This window comes from Gekko japonicus, unplaced genomic scaffold (genome assembly GCF_001447785.1).
Source record: "Gekko japonicus isolate JY-2015 unplaced genomic scaffold, Gekko_japonicus_V1.1 scaffold78, whole genome shotgun sequence".
NCBI lineage: Eukaryota > Metazoa > Chordata > Lepidosauria > Squamata > Gekkonidae > Gekko > Gekko japonicus.
Genome location: NW_015165236.1, coordinates 1621304 through 1644863, shown reverse-complemented (window position 1 = coordinate 1644863; position 23560 = coordinate 1621304). Strand labels below are relative to the sequence as shown.

The following is a 23560-nucleotide window of genomic DNA, read 5'->3' as shown; positions in this document are numbered from 1 at the left end:
CGGGGCGCCCCCTCCCCCCCCCCCCCCCCCCCCGTCCAGCGGGAGCCCTCCCAAAGCCCCGGCCAAACCAGAAAGGCGGCTGCTTGCCTGCCGTCATGGCATCGGAATTCTCATTAGACGTGAGCTGGGGAGCAGGGGTGGTGGTGGTGGTGGCGTGAGCTCTTGTGTGTGCGTGTGTGTGTGAGCTGGGGCGCAGGGCCGGAGCTGGTGGAGGTGCGAGGGCCGGTCCTCCTCCCTCCCTCCCACGCAGCTGGCAGTCCGCAGAGCAGAGCAGTCCGCCCACTGGAATGCGTTTCTTCTTGGACGGCAGCCCTGCTCTCCTCCCAAGCACCTGAGGGGGTGGCTCTGGCCAGAGTGGGAGGCAGGAAGGTTCTGGAATGAGGGCCGGCAGAGGCAGGGGGAGGGGAGGCCCGAGAACCGAGCCAAGACCCAACAAAATGGTCCTTGGGTGCGCGCGTCAGGTTCGGTGTTCCCTCTAAGCTGAGTTAGTGTGAGCTAGCTCACGGTTTTTTAGCCTCCGGCTCACACACAATTCTGTCTTCGCTCAGGAAGGATGGGGCCCCAGCGCAAACTCATTTATGCAGCAGTCAGATTGCTCGCTCACAACTTGAATGCGAGCAGCTCACAAAGTAGTATTTTTGCTCACAAGACTCCATGGCTTAGAGGGAGCATTGGTCAGGTTGCTTCTTGACTCATGGCGGCGCCTGTGCAATGTCCTCTCCTTCACCGCCTCGCTGGGGCCTGGTGGACAGGAGGCCCTCCTCGTGGCACCCCTGGTGGAGCCCAGCCACCTCCTGTGGGGGGTCCCTTCCGATGCTCCCTCTAAGCGACGGGGCCTCGTGAGCAAAAATCCTTCTCTGTGAGCGGCTACTGGCGTTGAAGTTGTGAACAAGCGATTTGGCTCTACTGCATAGATTACTTTGCTCTGGAGCCCCATCCTCCCTGAGCGGAGACCAAAAGGTGTGGGCCGGGGGCTAGAAAACTGCAGGCTAGCTCACACTCACTCAGCTCAGAGGGAACACCGGTCCCTTCCTCGTCTCCTCCTGCCGCTCGGCAAATCCCAGCGACCAGCTGACCAGAGGGGCAAAGGGAACCCGGAGGGGATGCTGCTGCCGCCACTGCTTGTGGCCTCCCGGGAGGCATTCCAAGAGAGACAGTGGAGTTGCCCGGCAAAGGGCACCGGCCCTCGCCTTCCTCCTCCTCCTCCTCTTAGGCGGAGACGTGCAGGAGCATTGAGTGCCCCCCCCCTTACGCTCATTCTGGATGCCGCTGGCGGCAACCTCCTACCTCCAGGAGAGCCGGAGTCGAGGCACGCGGCCAGCTCCTCCTCGGCCAGACAATAGCGGCCTTGTCCACCCTTAGCAGGGGTTGGGGAGAGAAGAAATAGCCCGAAAGGTAAACTGGCAGGAAAGGGTATTCACACACCCAGCAGGTCGCCCCCCCCCCCAGTGCCGAGCTGGGCAGAGACGGTGGCCCCACGGAAGCCGGGCGGAGGCGGCGGGGGGTTTTTTTCGAAGAGGCCCCGGGCGTCTCCTAGCAAAGGAGGCCACCAGGAGCGGCCAAATTCCGAACCTCGGTCCAGTTTGGAGGGCTGAAACGCAGGAGGTGGCCTTAGGAAAAATTCACACGTGGTCTCGTTTCTAAATGGACCGGAGACCACCTCGAGAGAGGGGACGCACAGCTTGGGCCAGCCTTCTAGCCAGTGTTCCCCCTAAGCTGAGTCAGTGCAAGCTCGCTCACAGTTTTTTAGCCTCCGGCTCACGCATTTCTGTCTTCGCTCGGGAAAGATGGCTCCAGAGCAGACTAATTTATGCAGCAGCTAAATCGCTCGCTCACAGCTTTCATGCCAGTAGCTCACAAGGTAGATTTTTTGCTCACAAGACTCCGCAGCTTAGAGGGAGCATTGCTTCTAGCGCTTCCGGTGTTGCCTGTACTCTCCGAAGGGGTTTCCTCTGAAACCTGTTCGTGCTTTGCCGTTCATCACTGTTTTGTCCATACCCATTTGGGGAAATTCGGGGAAAGCGATGGCGAACCTCAACAGCATGATAAAAAGTAGAGACATCACCCTGCCAACAAAAGTCCGCATGGTCAAAGCAATGGTATTCCCAGTAGTCATGTATGGCTGCGAGAGTTCTGGGCTATAAGGAAGGCTGAGCGCCGAAGAATAGATTCTTTTGAACTATGGTGCCGGAGAAGACTCTTGAGAGTCCCTTGGACTGCAAGATCAAATCAGTCAATCCTAAAAGAAATCAACCCTGACTGTTCCCTGGAAGGCCAGATAATGAAAATGAAGCTCAAATACTTTGGCCACCAAAGGAGAAGGGAGCCCTCACTGGAGAAGACCCTGATGCTGGGAAAGATTGAAGGTCAAAGAAGACGGGGATGGCAAAGGATGAGATGGTTAGACGGTGTCATAGATGCAACGAACATGAAGTTGAGCCAACTTCAGAGGACAGCGAAAGTCAGGAGGGCCTGGCGTGATCTGGTCCATGGGGTCGCGAAGAGTCGGACTCGACTGCGACTGAACAACAACAACAAAATTCGAGGATACCTTGTGTGCGTAGCAAAGAGCGAGATGGTGAAACAGTGCGAACGACTGAGAACTTGCAGGGCTCTGTGTGCGTGCATGTGGAGCAACTGGTGGGATGGCAGACCGGGAGAGGGTCAACCGAAGCGCCAGGGAAGCAGGGACTCCTTTGTGGGTTTTGCGCTTAAGGAAGGTTGCTTGTCGGGGACACGGAGGGCAAGAAACCAGCTGGGGGGGGGAAGGGTCTCGCCTCCTGGCTGGATTCCTTTGCAGGGCCTGGGGTCTGTGCTGCCCCTTTTCGCGTGTCGGGTCCCTCTGGCACTGGAGGCCAGCATCTTGCAGTGAGCCAAAAGACACCCCATGCCCCTCTGCCACGGATGAAGAGGGGTGCAAACAGAAGCCAGGCCAGGGACTGGAGCCACAGTTGTTCCGGCCAAAGCTAGCCCGCGCGACCCTGCTTCCCGGGGCCTCGAAGCTGTGCCCTTAAGGTGGGCCCTCCCATTCTCCCCACCAGTGTTCCCTCTAAGCTGAGTTAGTGTGAGCTGGCTCACAGTTCCTTAGCCTCCAGCTCACAGATTTTGTCTCAGCTTGGGAGGGATGCGGCTCCAGAGCAGGCTAATTGATGCAGGAGCCAAATCGTCCGCTCACAACTTGAATGCCAGCGGCTCCCAAAGTGGAATTTTTGCTCACAGGACTCCACAGCCTAGACTCCACACCCAAAGTGCCCCCCCCCCGCTTTGCAACTCTCTACCTAGAGCCCAGAATCATGGGCCTCCGCGGAAGCAACGTGGAAGGTTGCCCTGCTGGCTCCTGCAGCCACGGCCAGATCCGTGGGCGTCCTGGCCACAGGCAGGCGGGAAGGAATGTGGTCCCTCCCGGGCAGTTCCTCCCGGCCTAATGAGGGGTTAGACCTGCCCGTGTGCTAATGATAGCTGTGGCCGGCGGGCCCCACCCAAGGCGGGCAACGCGCCCCATGGGTCACCTTCCGTGCCCCGCGGCCGGGAAGGGGTGTGTGTGAAGCCTGTGCTCCCGAAGAGGCCCGGCCAGAGCCTCAGACGGGAAAGGGGGGCAGCCGGGTCCGGACGGCAGAGAGAGACAGTGACAGAGAGAGGCTTCCATAAACCCAAGCCAGAAACAAAGTCCTGGAGGTGTCGGACGTGGGGTAGGAAAGGTATGTTGGAAGCAAGGAGGGTTGGGGTTTTTTTTGGGGGGGGGGAGATCGCCAGCTCCCTTGCAGGCGACCTTTTCCTCCTTACAGCCTGCACAGCTGTGGCTACCGGAGAGTGTGTTGGGGGGAGGCAGTGGCACGGGGGTCCGAATCAGCTCCTGAATTTACCCGCGGGGTAGACTTGGGGGCACCAGCAGTGAGCAGGGGCAGGCAGGAAGACGGGGGAGAAGGCCCAGCCGGGAGGAGGAGGGGGCGGTTCGGAACCCGGCTCTCTCAGCCCTGCCTGCCCTGCTCCTGACCCGGCCAAGGCGGCTGCTGCTGCTGCTGTGGGAGAGCTAATTACAGGGGCAGCGGGTGCTGCTAAGCCGGCACGTTGAGCTGGAGCTGCAAAACCGGAAGGTGCAGTTGCCAGGCAGCATTCCAGCTGGGGGAGGCGGGCGCCGGCGTCAGGGCCACGTCCTCGTCCTCCTCCTTTGCGAGGCCGCTCACCAGGGCCAAGGCTCCCTCTAAGCTGTGGAGTCTAGTGAGCAAAAATTCTGCTTTGTGAGCTGCGGCCATTAAAGTTGTGAGCCGATGACTGGGCTGCTGCAAACATTAGTTTGCTCCGGAGCCACATCCCTTCCTGAGCTGAGACAAAAATGTGTGAACTGGAGGCTAAAGAACTGTGAGCTAGCTCACACTATCTCAGCTTAGAGGCAACACTGGTGCCGAATAATCGCGGGGCGAGTCCTTTCTGGCCTGTGGACTGGCCCAGAGCATGGGGGGTGGGGGGAGCTTCCCTCTGTGACTGGCCAGGGAGTCCCGGGCAGAATAGCCCTGCCCAGCGACTCTGCAGCACAACAGGAGGCCCGGGCAAACTGCCCAAGGACGAGGACACTCTCCTTGCGTCTTCAGGCCCGTTTTGCCCCAGACCGGCCCAGCTGGACCCTCTGGCTCCGTCCGCATCACCCCGCCAGAGGGGTCTTCAGGCGGGTACGGGACAGGAAGAGGGGGCAGAGCTGTGACCTTGCAGATGTCCCCGCCGGGCAGACAGGGCTGGGAAACGCGAGCCTGGCAGGAAGCTCAGGGTCAGAGCCGAGCAAGAGTCTCCGTGACCTTGCCGCCGCCTCCTCCTCCGCCTGCTCTCCCTGCCGCAGCGGCCCCCCTCCTCCACAGGCGTGCCTGGAAAGAGAGGCCAGAGGTATGGCGCACGAGGAGCAGGGGGCTTCCAGAAATCAGGGTCCCCCCCAAACCAGGGGGCTCTACAGGGGCTCGTGACCCAGCCCCTGCCCCGGCAGGCTTCCAGCAGTCCCCAAGTTCTAGGGACGGTTTCGCAGGGAAGCCTTGTGGGACGGGGAGTCCAGGAGCTCCTTCAAGGCCAACCAGATTTGCAGGGCGTGAGCTTTTGCTGGTGGAGAGGCGCCCACGTTCAACCTGGACTGCTGTCCGGTGCTCAAAAGCCATTCGTGCTGCAGCACGAATACATCTGCAAATTCGTGCTGCAGACTGAATAAACAGGTGAAGGGAACTTTCGTCAGCATAGGATGGTGGCAGTTCTTTGCCCTACACAGAACTCTTTGGTGGCTGCAGGGGGAAGGCGAGCTAACAGAGCGACTCTACGCAGGGTATCTCCGGAAAGGCCATAAACGCTTTCCGCGGCACGTCCCCCTCAGATGGTCATGGGCAGGATGGAACCGGTCCACCGAAGCGTCCTGCGTAACTTGGAAGCAGGCGTCCTAGGAGGAGGTGGCGGCCGGTAGATTATCTCTGCAGTGAGGACATTTTTATCTCCCCCCCCCCGCCGCCGCCACGACAAAAAGCCTGCTTTGCATCACAGCCAGGAGAGTGCAGGCTGCGTGCACCGAGCCGGTTTAAGGAAAGGCCGGATCCAGAGCAGATTTCACAGCGAGGGAGAGTGAAAGTGAAGAGGGGGGGTGAGGGGGCACCGCTTCCCCCCCACACCCCAGCACGTGCAGAGCCAGGCCCCCCCCCCCGCCTTCAGCCGCAGAGAGCCCAGGTGTTTCTAATGCCACTTGGCTACCAACACTCTCGGAGGCGCGGTGTCCCCCCCACCCCCAAGCCCCAGTCTGGCAGTTTTAGGAGGCAGCTGGTTCTAAAGGAAGAATGTGGCGGGGGGGGGGGGGGGGGGAGAAGCCTAGATGTGCTGCCAGTCACGGAGCCCGGCACCCCGCTGAGGTTTCTTTTTTTGTGGGGGGGGGGGAGAGAGGGAAGTGTCAGGAGACGCCTCTGGTTCGGTCGGTCGCCACATCTTGGGAGCAGATGCCTTTGGTGGAGGAGCCAGGGTTGCATCTCTGCAGGATCTGAACTCTGCAGCTGCTGCGGCTGGAGGAGGTGGCGATGGGGGAGGGGGGCTCTGCCGATGCAACCCGCTCCAAAGGCCGCAAGTCCAGCCTCGTTGTTGTTCCGAGCAACGCTGGATGACGGTCTGGGTCTCCCGGAGGGGAAGAATGTTGTGCGGCCGGCTTGGCCCACCCAACATTGCAGAAATAAGAATGAATCCTGAGTAGGACAGCTTTTAGGAAGAGAACCCTCCGCACAAGCTTCTCCGCTCACCGGAACGCTTCATCGTCAGGCTGGATGAGATGCCTGGCTATTGGTAGTTTGGTGTCGTGCTTAAGTGCCTCTAATCTGGGAGAACCGGGTTCGATTCCCCACTCCTCCTCCACTTGCAGCTGCTGGATGGCCTTGGGCAAGCCATAGTTCTGTCAGAGCTGTCCTTGAAAAGGAGCAGTTTCTGTCAAGAGCTCTCTCGGCCCCGCCTGCCTCACAGGGTGTCTGTCTGTTGTGGGGAGGGGAAGGGAAAGGAGACTGTAAGCCCCTCTGAGACTCTGAGTGAAGGGCAGGGTATAAATCCAATCTTCTTCTTCTACTCTGCCAACTGTGCCCCCATTTTCTGGCGCCCAGACAGAGGAAGGGCTCTGCTAAACTTGGAAGCCTGTGCGCTCTTTTGTGCCGTTTCGGACGGTCCTGACAAAAGGTGGGCAACCCGGATTTCTTCCTTACTCCTGGAGGGAGCCTGAGCCCCAGCCGAGGTGGGCAGAGGCCCCCCCATGCCAGCCCGGTAGAGGCTGCAGGTTGCCCTCTCCACGGACCGGCTGCCCAGGTGTATCTGGGCCTCCCCGTAGGCGCCTCCCCGGGCTATTTCAGAGAAGGCCAAAGCTCTGCTTCTCTGCAGATGAACGTGTGTGAACGAGGGACGCCCTGCAAAACTCCCGGTGCCTTGACAGCGGATTTGAAACCTGCTCCGTTTGGCAGGTTTTTCCACCTCCTTCCTCACCTTCATAGCAACTCTGCCAGGGTGGGAGGCAGGCGCTTCCCCCCCCCCCCACAATCACCACGGGCAGAAGGAAGAGTGTAGCAAGAAGCGGGGGCGGGCGGGCTGGGGCTAGACCCCCCCGAGCCCTCCTCTTTCGCGCTGTGGGGGGAGTGGCAAAGTTTGGTGTAGTGGTTAGGAGCAGGGACTCTAATCTGGGAGAACCGGGTTTGATTCCCCACTCCTCCTCCACATGCAGCTGTTGGTGTGACTTTGGGTCAGTCACAAGTTCTTTCAGAGCTGTTCTCTCACAAGCAGTCCTCAAAAGAGCTCTCTCAGCCCCACCTACCTCACAGGCAGTGTTCCCTCTAAGCTGAGTTAGTGTGAGAGCTAGCTCACAGTTTATTAGCCTCCGGCTCACACATTTTTGCCTCAGATCAGGAAGGATGGGGCTCCAAAGCAAACTAACTGATGCAGGAGCCAAATCTCTCGCTCACAACTTTAATGCCAGTGGCTCACAAAGCAGAATTATTGCTCACAAGGCTCCACGGCTTAGAGGGAGCATTGCTCACAGGGGGAGGGGAGGGGAAGGGAGAGGAGCTTGTGAGCCGCTCTGGGACTCCTTTGGGTAGTGAAGGGCCATGGGGTATAAATCCAATCTCTCTTCTACCTTCACCACCACCCTGGCCAAAAAGGGGCTCCTAATTTGTGCATGTGTGTGTGTGTGTGTGTGGGGGGTTTGAAGCTGCACCCCCTATGTCTTGGCATGGGGGGGGGAGAGCAGAGAAGTTCCCGGAGTTGAGCTCTGTGACCTTTGGGAGGAGGCCTTGTTTTCAGATGGGTTCAAGGCCTGTATGGAGGCCTCGTGTGTATTTGGAGGGGAGGGGGCTGATACGTTGGTAGTATCTCCCCCCCCCCCGCTGATAAACACAATGGTTCTATGTGGGCTCCGTAGTTTGCTGTACCGGGGGGGGCACACGTGAAGCTCTCAGGCACTCAGTGGCAGACACCCCCCCCCCCGAAATGGAAGCTCCGGCCACTAGGAAAGGCAGCTCTTTTAACTGATGGTTCTGTTTCCGTTCGGCAAGCGGGTTGAATGGATTATCTCCTGGTCCGGCGCCGGATCAGCCCTTCCAGAAGGAGACTGGTCCAGTGGGTTGGTGCCGGTGGCGACATTTGGGCAGATCACATCTGCACGCCTAATCCATTTCTGTGTCTCTGGTCAGAGGGGAGGGAGGGCGGCTGGAGAAGGAAGCCACGGATTTACAGGAAGGGGCCACGGCACGAGGCTGTCCAGAAGAGGAGGAGATTGGAGCTATACCCCGTGGCCCTTCACTACCCGAAGGTGTCTCAGAGCGGCTTACAAACGCCTTCCCCTTCCCCTCCCCACAACAGACACCCTGTGAGGTAGGCGGGGCTGAGAGAGCTCTTGACAGAAACTGCTCTTTTTCAAGGACAGCTCTTGTCAGAGCTATGGCTTGCCCAAGGTCACCCAGCCAGGTGCAAGTGGAGGAGGAGTGGGGGAATCGGACCCGGTCCTCCCAGATTAGAGTCCGCGCACTTAACCGCGACACCAAACAGGCCGCCCTCTGTGTGGCAGGGTTCGCTCATGGAAGAGAGGCCGACTTTCTGCTCATGTTCGGGAGCACTGTCTCCAGAACTGAGGCTTGGGGTGTTCCTGGCAGACCCACAAGCCTGAGAAACCTTTTCCGAAGTGAGGACGTTGCAGCCGAAATGAGTCCTGGGGGGCGGCGGAGGCAGCAGCCCTGGGAAGGGAGACGGTGGGGGCCTTTCTTTAGCGGCAGCAGTCCAAGGGGCAGCGATAGCCCCCTCCCCACACCAGGACGGAGGGAGGAGAGGCCAGGCGGGAGGGAGGGAGGGAGAGAGGGGGAAGGGCCCCACTGCTTCCCCAAAGCCGGATGTCAGCGAGAAACCGGATCCTCCTGGCAGCGAAAGACCCCAGCCCCCCCCTTCAACATCCCAGCCAACCTGTCAGCGCGGCCCCCCACCACAGCTGGCTCCCATTACCCAGAGTGCTCCGGGGCAGCCCTTAGCCCCACAGAGAGATTAGAAGGGGCCTTCACCTGAGCGGGTGAGGAGAGGGGGCAGCCCCACGCAAGCCAAGGGGGGGGGGACGACACAGGAGCTAGGTTTCCAGAGGCAGGCCAGGGTGGGATGCAGCAGGGAGAGGGTCCCGCAGCCCCTGCCTGCCCTGCACAGCTGGGGAGGGGGAAGGCAGGGGGGAGGGCCCCTCACCGCCCCCCCACAAGATCCTGCAAGTTTATCTCCTCCCTTCACTTCTACTCCATCTCTCTTCCCACGCTCACATTGTTTCTCTCTCTTTTCTTTTAGCCTCACAGCAGCCCTGTGAGGTAGGTTAGGCTGAGTGCGCGTGACTGGCCCCAGGTCGCCCAGCGAGCTTCCATGGCAGGGCGGGAACCTGAACCCAGCTGCTCTGCCAGAGTCGCTGCCGACCACAGAGCAGACCCTTGCACAGCGATTCAGACTAGTCTGCTCCAGTGTTCCCTCTAAGCTGAGTTTGTGTGAGCCAGCTCACAGTTTTTTAGCCTCTGGCTCACACAGTTTTGGCTTAGCTCAGGAAGGATGGGGCTCCAGAGTAAACTGGTTTTTGCAGCAGCCAAATCACCTGCTCACAACTTGAATGCCAGCAGCTCGCAAAGTAGGATTTTTGCTCACAGGAATCCAGAGCTTAGAGGGAACATCGGTCTGCTCTCCAGTCGGAAGCGACTCTTCCTTGCAGCCCCAGAGACAGACGGGAGAGAGCGGGGCTTTCCTCAATGGCAGGATTAAACCCGGTCCCTGCGTTTACCTGCAACAACGCGGTCAGCCCAGCGGGCCCAGCACCCGTCCTTTCCCAAGGCAACGGAAGATGCGGGGACCGCAGCACGTCCCGAGCATCTGGGATGCACCACAGGCAGGCCGCCTCTAACCACACCGGGTTTCCTTTAGGGACTGACTGAACTGGCAAGGCTGCCATGATCCCCCCCCCCATCTTTCCTAACCTGCAGCCCCCCTCCCCAATTCAGCTAGGAAAGGGTGGAAAAGTTTCATCTGGGCAGTCGCATTCTCCCACCCCTGCCCTGCCAGGGAGGGAGCCGTGTCCCCCCCTCCAAGCCCCCCCTTCCTCCCCTCTTCCTCCAGCTGCACATTCCAGAGTTTATTACCTGTCTGTGTAATGCCAGCTTTGAGGCCCCCCCCCCACGGCCTGCTCCTCAGCCAATATTAATTCTCTCGCTTATTCAAAGAGCTGACAGACAAGCGAGGAGCAAGCGGAGCCCCTAATTCCCTCCCCCTGGAAGCTGGCTGGGACCCCCCCCCCCCCCCAGAAACGCAGGCGGGGCCCCCACTTGGCGGCCTCTAATCGGACTAAGAATGCCGGAGAACGGAGCGGCCCCAAGGAGACCTGTCCGCCTCGGGAAGCATCCGGGCAAGATGGCAGGCAGGCGGACACCTTAGGGTTTGGGAAGAGCTGCCTCTGGCTTCCCCGGGGGCCGAGCGTGGGCCCCTCCGCTCGCTGGTGCTCCTCTCTCAGAGTTCACCAAGGGGGAACCTCGCCTCCCGCCCACTTAAGAAGAAAAAGTCAGTGTGGATTTTTGAGGTAGCTTTTTCCCGTGGAAGGAATGCGTCTGGACCGAGTTACTGAAGCCCTTTTCGGGGAGGGGGAAACCGCAGGAACAGATTTGCGGCATGAAATTTAGGAGGGAGGCCGGGGAAGGGTCCTGGTCCGCGGGACGGCTTGCCTCCCCTTCTTCGAGAGCCCCCCAAAAGTGAGGGGGGGCTGTTCCGCCGGGGCATGGGGCAGATCTGATTTTTCTGTAGTGCGGGTGGTGAAGATCCAGGCGCACGTGTGAGCAGGGAAAGGCGTGAGTCGGAACCAGTACCCCTGGGCAGGTGAGGAAACCTGTTCCCCAAAGGAGAAGAGGCCTGACTTCTACTGGGCCTTGAAAGGCGAACAGGAGGAAAGATTGAAGCCAGTGGGGGCTTCCGTCTCATGACCCTGGCCAGAGGGTCCGGGAAGTTGGGGCAGGCACCCCGCCGCCCTCCCTCCGGGAGAACCAGCAAAGCAAGTTGGAGGGCAGGGAGAGGTGGGGACCTACGGGGAGAGGCGGGGACCCGCGTGAGTCAGCCTGCAAGGGCGAGCACGGGTGACCTCAGGAGGCGGCGGCTGACAACACGGGCGGGAGGGGTTGGCACCGCAGAGGAGGAGGAGGCTGATTCACTCCGTGTCCCTGCGCCCCAGATGAACTCATCCTCAGAAGGCCGCAAGCAGCAACAGCGGCAGCAGCGGGGGCCGCCTGGGGAATTGTCAGCTGGGAATGACGGAGGAGGAAAACAGAGGGGGGCGGGGGGCTTTGGCTGGCCACGGCGTGGCTCCGCCATCTGTGAGGCAGACGGACAACGATCCCGAACCGATCCCATTAATTGGGATCGTCTCACTTGACAGCCTGCCCCCCACCCTTGTAGTGACGTAAGGGGGGGGCCCTTCTTCATTGTGCCAGGAGTCCCTGCACGGATCCAGGCAAGAAATGCTGCTCTGTGTGGCGCAAGGGGGAGGCATTTCAGGAAGGCCCAAGTCGGCCTTCTTCTGTGGGGCCCTTCCCCGCTGACCCCCAGCTGCTCTTGGGGCAACCACTGGAATGCGGATGAGGAAGGAAGCCCCACCCCGCAAGAGCCCCCCCTGCTGGGTGGGGCCCCTCGAGGTTTGTCTCAGGCAATAAATATTTGGGGGGTTGGGGGGCAGCCAAAGGTCGACGGCCTTCTAGGGCAGAGATCCCAGCAAAGAAGAAGAAGAAGAGATTGGATTTATCCCCCGCCCTTCACTACCCAAAGGTGTCTCAGAGCGGCTCACAAACTCCCTTTCCCTTCTCTTCCCCACAACAGACACACCCTGTGAGGTAGGTGGGGCTGTGAGAGCTCTGACAGAAACTGCTCTTTTTTCAAGGACAGCTCTTATCAGAACTACGGCTTGCCCAAGGTCATCCAGCAGGTGCAAGTGGAGGAGGAGTGGGGAATCAAACCCGTTTCTCCCAGATTAGAGTCCGCGCACTTCACCACGACACCAAACTGGCCGAGTTTGGGGAGCGTTTTGCTTTCGGCCCCGACTGTTTCTGCAAAGCAAAAAGGAAGGAGAGCGCTCTGGGTCGGCGAGAGTGGCGGAAGGGAACGTGTTAGCCGCCTGTTGGTGCGCCTTTGGAGCCTGGACTCCCAAGGGACACCACCAAGGTTCCCTCTACGCTGAGTCAGTGTGAGCTAGCTCACCGTTCTTTAGCCTCCGGCCCACACATTTTTTGTCTCGGCTCTGGAAGGATAGGGCTCCAGAGCAAACTAACTTATGAAGCAGCTAAATGGCCCGCTTGCAACTTGAATGCCAGGAGCTCACACAGTAGGATTTTTGCTCACAAGACTCCGCAGCTTAGAGGGAGCACTGGTTGGAGCAGAGATTTTCTGGACACAGAGAAGACCCTCTTGGCCCCTCTGCGGGCAGGAGGGCTTGCGTGGTCCACCACCACCACCATGGGCAGAAGGGCCTGCCCCCCTTCCCTCTGACAGCTGCTAAGGGCCAGACGGTGGCCCTGGACTCGGACCAGGTTTTGAAAGGAGCCGGCCAGAGCCTGCCTGGCTGGTTTCCTTGCTCCGGGGAGGCTGGTCTGTTTCCTACTCCCACATCCTGGGAGGCCACTCCAGCAGAGGCAGGCAAAGGGGAAAGGGGCAGGAAACAGGGACTGCCCCCCCCCCCCCCCCCCCCCGGTAAACCTGCAGCAACCCCGCCAATGCCTCCCTCTCAGTGGAGGAGTCTTGTGAGCAAAATCTCTACTTTGCCATGAAAGCTGTGAGCGAGCGGTTTGGCTCCGGCATGAATCAGTTTGCTCTGGAGCCCCATCCTTTCTGAGCGGAGACAAAAATGCGTGAGCCGGAGGCTAAAAAACCGTGAGGTAGCTCACACTTGCTGAGCTTAGAGGGAACACTGAACCCCACCTGGCTGGTAGAGGCGGCGGCACCCCCACCCCCCCAATGGAAGCGGCTGAGGGAAGGAGCAGGTCATTCTCCAGGAACCAGGCCCTAAATGCCCTCTTGGCTTTGACTCGGAGCCAGGAACGGATTTGACAGGGATTACGGGGAGGGGGAGGGAGGGGGACCCCCGCCAGCTGGCCTTTCCGTGGGGTCTCGGCCGCTGCTTTGCCCCCAAAGCTCCCCGGGCACAGGGGTGGAAAAACAGCCCCAGCTGGCGGGGATGTCACGTGGCTCCGAGCCCCCGGGGTCTGGTTTCCTCCTTCCCTCCCGTCCAAAGTCCACAACAGTCGCCAGCCAGTGCCAGGTTACGGCCCTCCCTGTTGCACACAGCAGCGAGCGAGCCGGGCCCGAATTCCTGGCCGAGAAGGGGAGGGGGAGGGTGGAAGGGGCTGTGGGTTGGAGGTGGCAGGGAGGGGGGGGGGCGCTTTCCGCTGAGCTCTGAGCAGCCGTCCCTCCCTCTCTCGCGGGCTGCCTGCCTTCTCCGTGGCAGAGGCTGGGATGGGGTCGCTGGGGAGGCTCCCGACAGAATCTGCCCCCCCTGAGCCCTGTCCTTTCCCTCCTCCCTGCAGGGGGGGCGGCGCCATGAGGTGGCCGGTGCTCTGGGCGCTGCTGCTCTTCCCAGCGGCGGGGACCCTCGCCCAGGGCTGCCCGGCCAGCTGCCAGTGCAGCCAGCCCCGGACGGTCTTCTGCGTCTCCCGGAGGAGCCACACCGTCCCCCAGGGGCTCCCGCCGGACACGGCCAGCCTGTACGTCTTCGAGAACGGCATCCGCGCCCTGAGCGAGGACAGCTTCGCCGGCCTGCCGGCCCTGCAGCTCCTGGACCTCTCCCAGAACCAGATCTCCGGCCTGCCCCGGAACGTCTTCCAGCCGCTGGGCGGCCTCTCCAACCTCGACCTCTCCGCCAACCAGCTCCACGAGATCACCAACGAGAGCTTCCACGGGCTGCGCTGGCTGGAGCGCCTCTACCTGCACCGCAACCGCATCCGGCGGATCCACCCGCAGGCCTTCGACTCCCTGGAGAGCCTGCTGGAGCTGAAGCTGCAGGACAACCAGCTGCAGGCCCTGCCGCCCCTCCGCCTGCCCGCCCTCCTCCTCCTGGACCTCAGCCGCAACAGCATCGCCGCCCTGGAGCCGGGCGCCTTCCACGTCGGCAGGCTCGAGTCCCTGAAGATCGCCGGGCTCCACCTGGACCACCTCGACGAGGAGCTGCTCCGGAAGCTGCACAACCTGCACGAGCTGGACTGCTCCGACAACCAGCTGAGCCGCGTCCCGGCGGCCCTGAAGGAGCTGCGCGGCCTGACAAAGCTCAGCCTGGCCGGGAATGCCCGCATCGCCCAGCTGCAGCCGGGGGACCTCCGGGAGCTGCCCGACCTCCAGGAGCTGGACATCAGCAGCCTCAACCTCAACCACCTCCCCGAGGACTTCTTCGGCGCCTTCCCCCGGCTCAAGGCGGTGACGGCCGCGGAGAACCCCTTCAATTGCGTCTGCCAGATGAGCTGGTTCGTCCGCTGGCTGAGCAGCGGCAGGGCCGCCCTCCAGCGGTCGGAGGAGACCCGCTGCCACTTCCCGCCCAAGAACGCCGGCCGGCTGCTCCAGCACCTGGAGTACGCGGATCTGGGGTGCCCGTCCACCACGACCACCACCACCGCCTGGAAAGCCACCAGCCCCCGGCTCGCCACGCCCGCTCCTAGCAGCGGCCGCGTCCCACCGGAGCCCAGCACGGCCAGCCCCACGCCCAGGCCGGACAGCTCCACTCCAACACCGATCACCACTCCGGAGGACCGGCCCAGTCCCGAGGAACGCCTTTGCCCGCCCTACACCTGCCTCAACGGCGGCGTGTGCCAGTGGGATGCTCACTACCGCCTGGAATGCATCTGCCCCCTTGGCTTCTTTGGCACGTTCTGCGAGGTCAAAGCCCCGCCGGTGACCATGCCGGCGGACACCCTGCCGCCGACGCAGCCCCAGCAAATCGCCATAAAGCACGTCGGAGGCACCTCTCTGAAAGTGGACCTGCAGAACTACGTCGAGTCCAAGAGCCGCCTGAAAGGGATCCGGCTCACGTACAGCAACCTCTCTGGCCCCGACAAGCGGCCCGTCACCCTCAACCTGCCGGCCACGCTGGCGGAGTACACCGTGCGGGAGCTGAGGCCGAACTCCTCCTACCACATCTGCGTCGGGCCGCTCGGGGACAGAGCTCACGAGGAGGACTTCTGCGTCGAGGCCCACACCCTGCAGCTGACCCACCAGCAGCACGCCCCCGTCACCCAGGGCAGGCACCCCAACCTGACGCTCGTCCTGGTGCCCGCCGTCACGGCCGCGCTGCTCGTGGCGGTGGCCATAGCCGCCGTCTCCTATTACGTCCGGAGGCGGCGGCGGCAGCGGCAGGGGAAAGCGCGGCCCGCTACGGGCACCGGCTCCGGCCCCTTGGAGCTCGAGGGGGTGAACGGAGACCTGGTCGGACAGGGAGCGAAACTGCCCGGGAAAACCGCGGCACTCGGCACCTTGGAGTACGAAGTGCCCCTCATGGAGCCGCAACGCACAAGCGCCTCCACGCCCCGGGCGCTGAGGCCTTCCTACTTTTAGGCTCGAGAGCGGCACTGCGATTCCAGAGCCGGCCCCAGAACCAGCCGGGTGGCGGGGAGGAGGAGACCGCTGGCGGCTAACCTGGCCTGAACGACAACCTTTTGGTGTGGGGTGCGTGGCATCCCACGCGAGGCGCACAGTTGGGAGGTGGAAGGACTAAGAGCCCGTGGTGGCCCTGGGGGCCAGGATCCGCAGACGGCCCTGCTCCCGGGGGCGCACCTCCACGGAGGCGAGAAGTGCCCGAGTTCCTGCATCCGAGAAGCCCCTTGCCAACTCCAGCCGGACCCCACCGAGGCCCTCTGAAGGCAACAGAGGAGTGGAGGGGGCAGGCTTCGGGTGGGTGGTTGGGGCAGAGGGAGAGGGAGAGGAGGGCGTGAAGGAGCTCCCGGACTGAGCTCTGAGGGAATGAAAGCTTTAAGGACCTGTAGAGAGTATTTATATAATTGCCAGATTACCTTCCCGTTTCTTCTGGGGAAATCCCTTTTCTAACACAGATTGAGGTACTTCTTTTTTGTTAAAACCAGACTATAAATGCTTTTGTACGAAACAATAAAAATGGCTGCGTGCAGTTTGTTTGAGTCAGGGGGCAGAGGGGGGGAGAGCTCTGAAGGGAAGCCCCCCCATCTTCATGTCCCTGCAGAAGAGAAAGCACCTGGGGGGGGGGAGACGCGGGCAGGTGTTGAGGCCTGTGAGGCCGCCCGATAACAAGCCTCTCAGACATGTCTAAGGGGAGATATCAGGACCAGTGTTCCCTCTAAGCTGAGCTGGTGTGAGCCAGCTCACAGTTTTTTTAGCCTCCGGCTCACACATTCTTGTCTTAGCTCAGGAAGGAGGGCTCCAGACTAGCAAACTCATTCATGCAACAGTCAGATTGCTCGCTCACAACTTTAATGCCAGCAGCTCACAAAGCAGAATTCTTGCTCACAGGACTCCACAGCTTAGAGGGAGCATTGGTCAGGACTGGAACCCAGGGCCCTCTGCATGCCAAGCCCCAGCCCTGGCAGTGAGCTATGGCCCTCCCCTGCCTGATCATCCGGGGAAACCTAAGTCACACCATGGGTGACCCCAGGGATTGGGGAGGCATCCTGGCATGTGATCCTCCAACTGGAGACAGCAGGGAAGGCGAGACACTCTGTGGGCTTTGCGCCCTCAGAGCAGGTGCCCTGCGTCTGGGGAGACAGGGTCTGCGCTGCAGTGCATTATGGGTGCAGGACGATGACTTCTGGCCAATGTGCCCTCTAAGCTGTGGAGTCTTGTGAGCTACACTGGCATTAAAAGTTGTGAGGGAGCGATTTGGCTACGACATAAACCAGTTTGCTCTGGAGCCACATCCTTCTTGAGCCGAGACAAAAACGTGTGAGCCGGAGGCTAAGAAACTGTGAGCTAGCTCACACTAACTCCGCGTAGACGGAACAGTGCTTCCTGGCCCCTTCTGGCCGTTATGAGGACAAGTCCCCTTTCCAGGACGCCACAGCCTCCCCCACACCAATGTGCCCTCTAAGCTGTGGAGTCTTGTGAGCAAAAATTCTACTCTGTGAGCTACTGTCATTCAAGTTGTGAGCTATGAGCGATTTGGCTCCTGCATAAATTAGTTTGCTCTGGAGCCCTCCTTCCTGAGCTGAGACAGAAATGTGTGAGCCAGGGGCTAAAAAACTGTGAGCTGGCTCACACCGACTCAGCTTAGAGGGAACACTCCCCTCCCCCCACCCCCAAAATCCTGAGCTCAAAATGGAACCATCACATTGAACCCATTCTGGATCCCCCCCAAAACCCCAACCCTGCAAAATGACCCCCATCCAGTTTCCCCACTTGATTAACCTGCTGCTTTGACCCCGGCCCATGCAACCCAAGACACAGCACTGGGGAGGGGGGGGGGGAGTTGTTGCTGCTTGCAGAAGTGCAAACCAAAAAAACAACAACACCCCACCCCACCCCACTGTGTAATAGATGATTAAAACTATATTCACAAAGTGTGCTCGATTTACAAATTGTACAAAAAAACCCCACTATTGGTGACGGGCAGCTCATACAGCCATGAAAATAAATCATTAACAAAGGAAAAGTTTGGTGCTAGGTTTCTGCCGCACTTTAGCTTCTCATGGCACCTGCAGTGAGATAAGCATCCAATGTCCCTTTGCAGAAGCCAAACTGCTTGTTCTGTCCCTGCTGCATTCGTAGCTTCTCGTGGCTACATGAAGGTCTGAGGAGGACTTGTTCCCAACTCCGTCACAGGATGTGGCCGAGAAGGTGCCTTTCAGGACCGTCTGACTGACTATTCTCAGCACTTCTTCACAGATAATATCGTACGGTCCCTTTCCCTGAGGAAGACCTACGTTGAAACTGGCACGGGAATCTAGATACCCGTAGGGGATTTAGCAACCGTGGGAGTGTTCCCCACTGTAGGATTGGTGCTTTAATGCATATGTGAAGATATTATGCAGTAACTGGAACTGGGTATTTCATAGAATCATAGAATGTTAGAGTCGGAAGGGACCTTGCAGGTCATCTAGTCCAACCCCCTGCACTCTGCAGGAGCACAGCCGAAAGACAGCCCTACATACCTACAACATCCCCGAAAGAGGGTCGTCCAGCCTCCGCTTGAAAATGTCCAGCGAAGGAGCATCGACCACCTCCTGAGGTAGACTGTTCCACTGCTCAACCACTCTTATGGTTAGGAAGTCTCTCCTGATATTTAGCTGGTAATGACTCCCTTGTCATTTCCACCCATTAGATCTAGTCTTGCAATCCGGGGCAAGAGAGAATAGATCCGCTCCATCTTCTACATGACAGCCCTTCAGATACTTGGAAGACTGCAATCCTGTCCCCCCTCTAAGCCTTCTCTTTCCCAGACTAAAGAGACCCAACTCTTTCAGCCTTTCCTCCTAAGACTTGGATTCCAACCCTCTCACCATCCTGGTTGCCCTCTTCTGGACACGCTCGAATATTTGAAATATTCCCATTTATATTCATGGCTATAGGAGACGTGTGTCCCCAAGTATATTTCTGTATAATTTGTAAACTGAGCACACTTTGTGAATATAGATTTAACAATATATTACACAGTGGGGGTTGCACGTCTTTTACACTGTGGCCCTCTGTTTAGTTGCCTGCCAAAGGCCATTCCCCACTGGCTATGGCAAAGCACTGTCCCTCTTCCCACGAGAGCTCCAAGCCCACGGCCACAACCTGGGCACTGCCGGCAAGCCTCCCCCAATTCTCCTGATGGATCCCCCTTTCCACTGATTAAGGGGGGGGAGCAAGAGCACCCCTTGGCAGAGGGGACTCAGCAGGGAGTCCCCCCCCCGCCCCTGGACTTGCAGAGAGGAGGCACTTCCAGCCCTGGGGGGGGGGGAGGAGGGAGGGGAGGGCTGTAGGTCGGCCACTGTTTGTTGCCTAAGTAAACTTTCCGCCACCATTGTGTCCGGGCAGCGTTGGCCGGCAACACTACTCCCAAGTTGTAAGAAGCCTGCAACATCTCTAAGCCAACAGCCGAGGGGTCTCGGAGGCAAGCTGTGAGCAGTTTGTTAAACACTATGAATAAACTCGCTTGTTTCTATCTGGACACCACATTCCCGGCCGCCGGGGGCCTCTGCCGGACGGGTTTCTATGGATACTTTAAAGTAGCACAAGGTGAGGGATACATGGGGTCGACTCTTTGCTTGCGAGGTCTGTTTTTCTTCCAGCTGAGGAAGAAGCAGTTTGGCTTCCACAAAGGGAAGTCCTGCCGCACCCAACTTTTTTGAAGTTCTTTGAGAACCTTACGGAGTTTGGGATTAAAGGCAACCTGGCACGTAAATTCATGCACGAGTTCAAAACAATGGACCCTCCCCCCTGGGCTGAATAGCGACATCGGGTTCTTATCTCACAGCAGATGCTAATTCCCCCCCCTGCCCTACAATTCCCCCTCTGCTCTAATCCAGTGGTTTATAAAATGCAGGGTACCTTTGCCTCCTGAGTTCTTTCTTCACAAAACACCCCCCCCCCCGCACCTTCTGATCGGGGCAAAAAGACCGAGATCTCCATTCCGACTAGTGCCTGACAAAGGCAGCGTTGACTCCAAAGCTCCTGCCCCCCAAATCTGGTTGATCTCTTAAGGTGCTACTGGACTTGAATTGAGTTGTCCTGCTGCAGCCCAGCCCGGCCACCCTCTGAGGCAGTCCCAACAGGCATCGGATACCTGGACTTCCCACCCAGAGGCTTCGGGCAGAGTCCTTCCCCAAAGACGCCTTCGTAAGCTTCAGCAACCACGGGAGAAGGGGACGGGTCCTCTTACGGATTAACAGTGGGTTAAATGGCAGGAAGCAGGGAGTAGGCGTAAATGGACAGTTCTAGCAACGGAGGGATCCCACCAGGGAACAATGCTGAACCTTCCCCACAACAGACACCCTGGGAGGCAGGGGGGCCCGAGAGAGCTCTGACAGAAACGGCTCTTTCTCAAGGACAGCTCTTGTCAGAACTGTGGCTTGCCCAAGGTCATCCAGCAGCTGCAAGTGGAGGAGGAGTGGGGAATCAAACCCGGTTCCCCCGGATTAGAGTCCGTGCACTTCCCCACGACACCAAACTGGCTCAGATCTTGGAAACAAAGTAGGGTCGGTCCCGGTTAGTACTTGGAAGGGAAGCCACCTCTGAAAGTCTCTTGCCTTGAAAACTCTACGGGGTCACCACCCGTCAGCTGTGCCTCGACGGTAGAGGTCAGCAATGGTCACTCGGGTTGAGCTAGAAGCACTCTGCACTTGTTTCAAAAGCACTGTGTTAATATTTCACAAGAGCTCTTGCTGAAATGCCAAGCAGGCAACTAAGAGTTAGATAGGAATTCCCGGTCTCGGGCAAATGATGCTCTGTATTCTTGGTGCTTGGGGGGGGAGCAGCAGTGGGAGGGCTCCTAGTGTCCTGGCCCCACTGATGGACCTCCTGAGGGCACCCGGTATTTCTGGCCACTGTGTGACACAAAGAGTGTTGGACTGGATGGGCCATTGGCCTGATCCAACATTGGCTTCTCTTATGTTCTTAATATGGAGCAGAGGTCCATCAGTGGCTATTAGCTGCAAGGTACAGATAGGAACTCTCAGTCTGGGGCAAGGGATGCTCTGTATTCTTGGGGCCTGGGGGGGGGCAACAGTGGGAGGGCTTCTAGTGTCCTGGCCCCACTGATCGATCTCCGGATGGCCCCTGGTATTTTCGACCCCTGTGTGACACAGTGTGAGTGTTGGACTGGATGGACCATTGGCCTGATCCAACCCTGGCTTCTCTTATGTTCTTATAGGAACCCTCAGAAAGTGATGCTCTGTATTCTTGGGGCCTGGGGGGGGGGCAACAGGGGGAGGGCTTCTAGTGTCCTGGCCCCACTGATCGATCTCCGGATGGCCCCTGGTATTTCTGGCCACCGTGTGACACAGAGTGCTGGACTCGGTGGGCCATTGACCTGATCCAACACTGGCTTCTCTTATGTTCTTAAGGGCAATGCTCCCCCCCCCCGCCTCCTGCCCAGCTGAGCTGTAGGGTGGCCCCAGATGCCAAAGGGGCAAGTGGGGAGTGAGAGAGGAAGGACACACGGAGCTCCGTTCTGTTCCTGCAAGCAAAGCGGCACTCTACACGAAGCAAAAAATCCCATACCGAGGTAAAGCAAATCTCCTACCAACAAATCCAACTTCTACAATCTGAACGTCTTACAGAAACCAGGAAGCATTTGTCTGTTTCACGCAATTTATCCTGCTCCTGCTAGCCCAGGGAAAGGGGGAGTTTTGGAGAGCCCCTTTTGGACCCCTCCTGTGAGTCCACTTAACTCTGCCTGACTCCCCCCCCCAGGGTTTGCAGAATTCCTCGCACCAGCCTAGGGGTTGGAAGACCACTGCTGTGTTGTTTTCCCATTCTGAAGACGCTGAATTCTACGCCTGGCACCGGCCCGGATCACACACACAGCCCCAGCCTGAGCTCAGCCGACACAAAAAGTTAGAGTCCAGCAGCCCCTTCGAGACCAACAAGAGCTTCAGGGCACGGAGCTTTCGATAGTCCACGCCCCCTTTGTCTGACACAAGCAGAGCAGTCCACAAACCACAAGTCATTTCAAGGGGAAATCACAATGCGAGCTTGCTGGGCTTCACAGATAACCCACAAGTTCAAAACAAGGAGTTACACCCCCCAGGGCTGAATAGAGACAGAGGCTTCTTATCTCACTGCAGATGCCAGTTTTCTCCCCCCCCCCCCCAGCGTTTCCACTGTTCGAATCAAGGTGATTACAAGACGCATGGCACCTTTGCCTCTTTTATGGGTGTTCTCTACAACCCCCCCCTTTTTTTGACTAGGATAAAAGGACTCGGAGATCTCTGTTGGAAGGGAGCTGGGACTCCTCAAAGCTCATGCCCAGAAACTTCTCTTGGTCTTGAAGAAGAGGAAGAGAAGGAAGAAGAAGAATCTTGGGAGTTGTAGTAGATAACTCACTGAAAATGTCGAGACAGTGTGTGACTGCGATAAAGAAGGCCAATGCTATGCTGGGGATTAGTAGGAAGGGTATTGAAAATAGACCAGCCAATATCATAATGCCCCTATATAAATCAATGGTGCGACCTCATTTGAAATACTGTGTGCAGATCTGGTCACCACGCCTCAAAAAGGATACTATAGCTTTGGGAAAAGTGTAGAAAAGGGCAACTCGAATGATAAAAGGGTTGGAACACTTTCCCTGTGAAGAAAGGTTAAAGGGCTTGGGGCTCTGTAGCTTGGAGAAACAACAGCTGAGGGGTGACACGATCGAGGTTTGTAAGATTATGCATGGGAAAGAGCAGGTCGAGAAAGAGGTGCTTTCCCCCCTTTCTCACAATGCAAGAAGTCGTGGGCACTCAATGAAATTAATGAGCAGTTGGGTTATTACAGATAAAAGGAAGTACTTCTTCACCCAAAGAGAGATTGACACGTGGAGTTCACTGCCACAGGAAGTGAACTACAAGCATGGATGACTTCAAGAGGGACTCAGATAAAGCATATGGTCCATCAGTGGCTATTAGCTGCAAGGTATAGATAGGGACTCTGGGGCAAGGGATGCTCTGTTTGTCTGCATTAATATTTCACAAGAGCTCTTGCTGAAATGCCAAGCAGGCAACTAAGGGTTAGATAGGAACTCTCGGACTGGGGCAAGTGATGCTCTGTATTCTTGGTGCTTGGGGGGTCAACAGTGGGAGGGCTTCTAGTGTCCTGGCCCCACTGCTGGACCTCCTGATGGCACCTGGTATTTTTGGCCACTGTGTGACAGAGTGTTGGACTGGATGGGCCATTGGCCTGATCCAACATTGGCTTCTCTGATGTTCTTATGTTCTTAAGAAGAGGAGGAGGAGATTGGGTTCATACCCCGCTTACAACCTCCTTTCCCTTCCCCTCCCCACGGCAGACACCCTGGGAGGTCGGTGGGGCTGAGAGAGCTCTGACACAAACGGCTCTTTTCCAAGGACAACTCTTGCAAGAACTGTGGCTTGCCCAAGGTAAGAAGAAGAGGAAGAAGAGGAAGAGATTGGATTTATACCCCACCCTTAACTTGGAGTCTCAGAGCGGCTTACAAACTCCTTTCCCTTCCCTTCTCCACAACAGACACCCTGTGAGGTGCGTGGGGCTGAGAGAACTCTTGACACAAACTGCTGTTTTCCAAGGACAGCTGTGCCAGAGCTTGTGACTGACCCAAGGTCACATCAGCAGGTGCAAGTGGAGGAGTGGGGAATCAAACCCGGTTCTCCCAGATTAGGGTCCGCACACTTAACCACTACACCAAACTGGCTCTCCTACAGTCTTAACTGTTCTCCTACAGACCAACGCTGCTGCCCTCGGGAACCAGAGCACAGACAGTCCCTCTTCAGACAGGTCATTCCCGCCCCCCCACCCCACCATGTGAGCAGGTTTTAGGGGCAAGCGGCTGGCCACGGAGGGCAGAGCTGCCGGGCCGTCCGCCTCGCTCTGGAGCTCCCGGGGCTTTGGAATAGCGGCCAGGGAGACCTACAGGCCGGGGGATTGG

The 23560-nt window shown here is 58.6% G+C and overlaps 2 protein-coding genes across 2 annotated transcripts in view; one reads left to right on the top strand and one right to left on the bottom strand.

The window, feature by feature from the left end:
- LOC107109289 (coronin-7-like) overlaps positions 1–23560 on the bottom strand; it is a 102029-nt gene that overhangs the window by 33687 nt on the left and 44782 nt on the right. The window lies entirely within an intron of this gene.
- VASN (vasorin) lies at positions 13554–15629 on the top strand. Its single transcript, XM_015409950.1, has one exon. The coding sequence runs from the start codon at positions 13564–13566 to the stop codon at positions 15562–15564; it is 2001 nt and encodes a 666-aa protein (XP_015265436.1). The 5' UTR covers positions 13554–13563; the 3' UTR covers positions 15565–15629.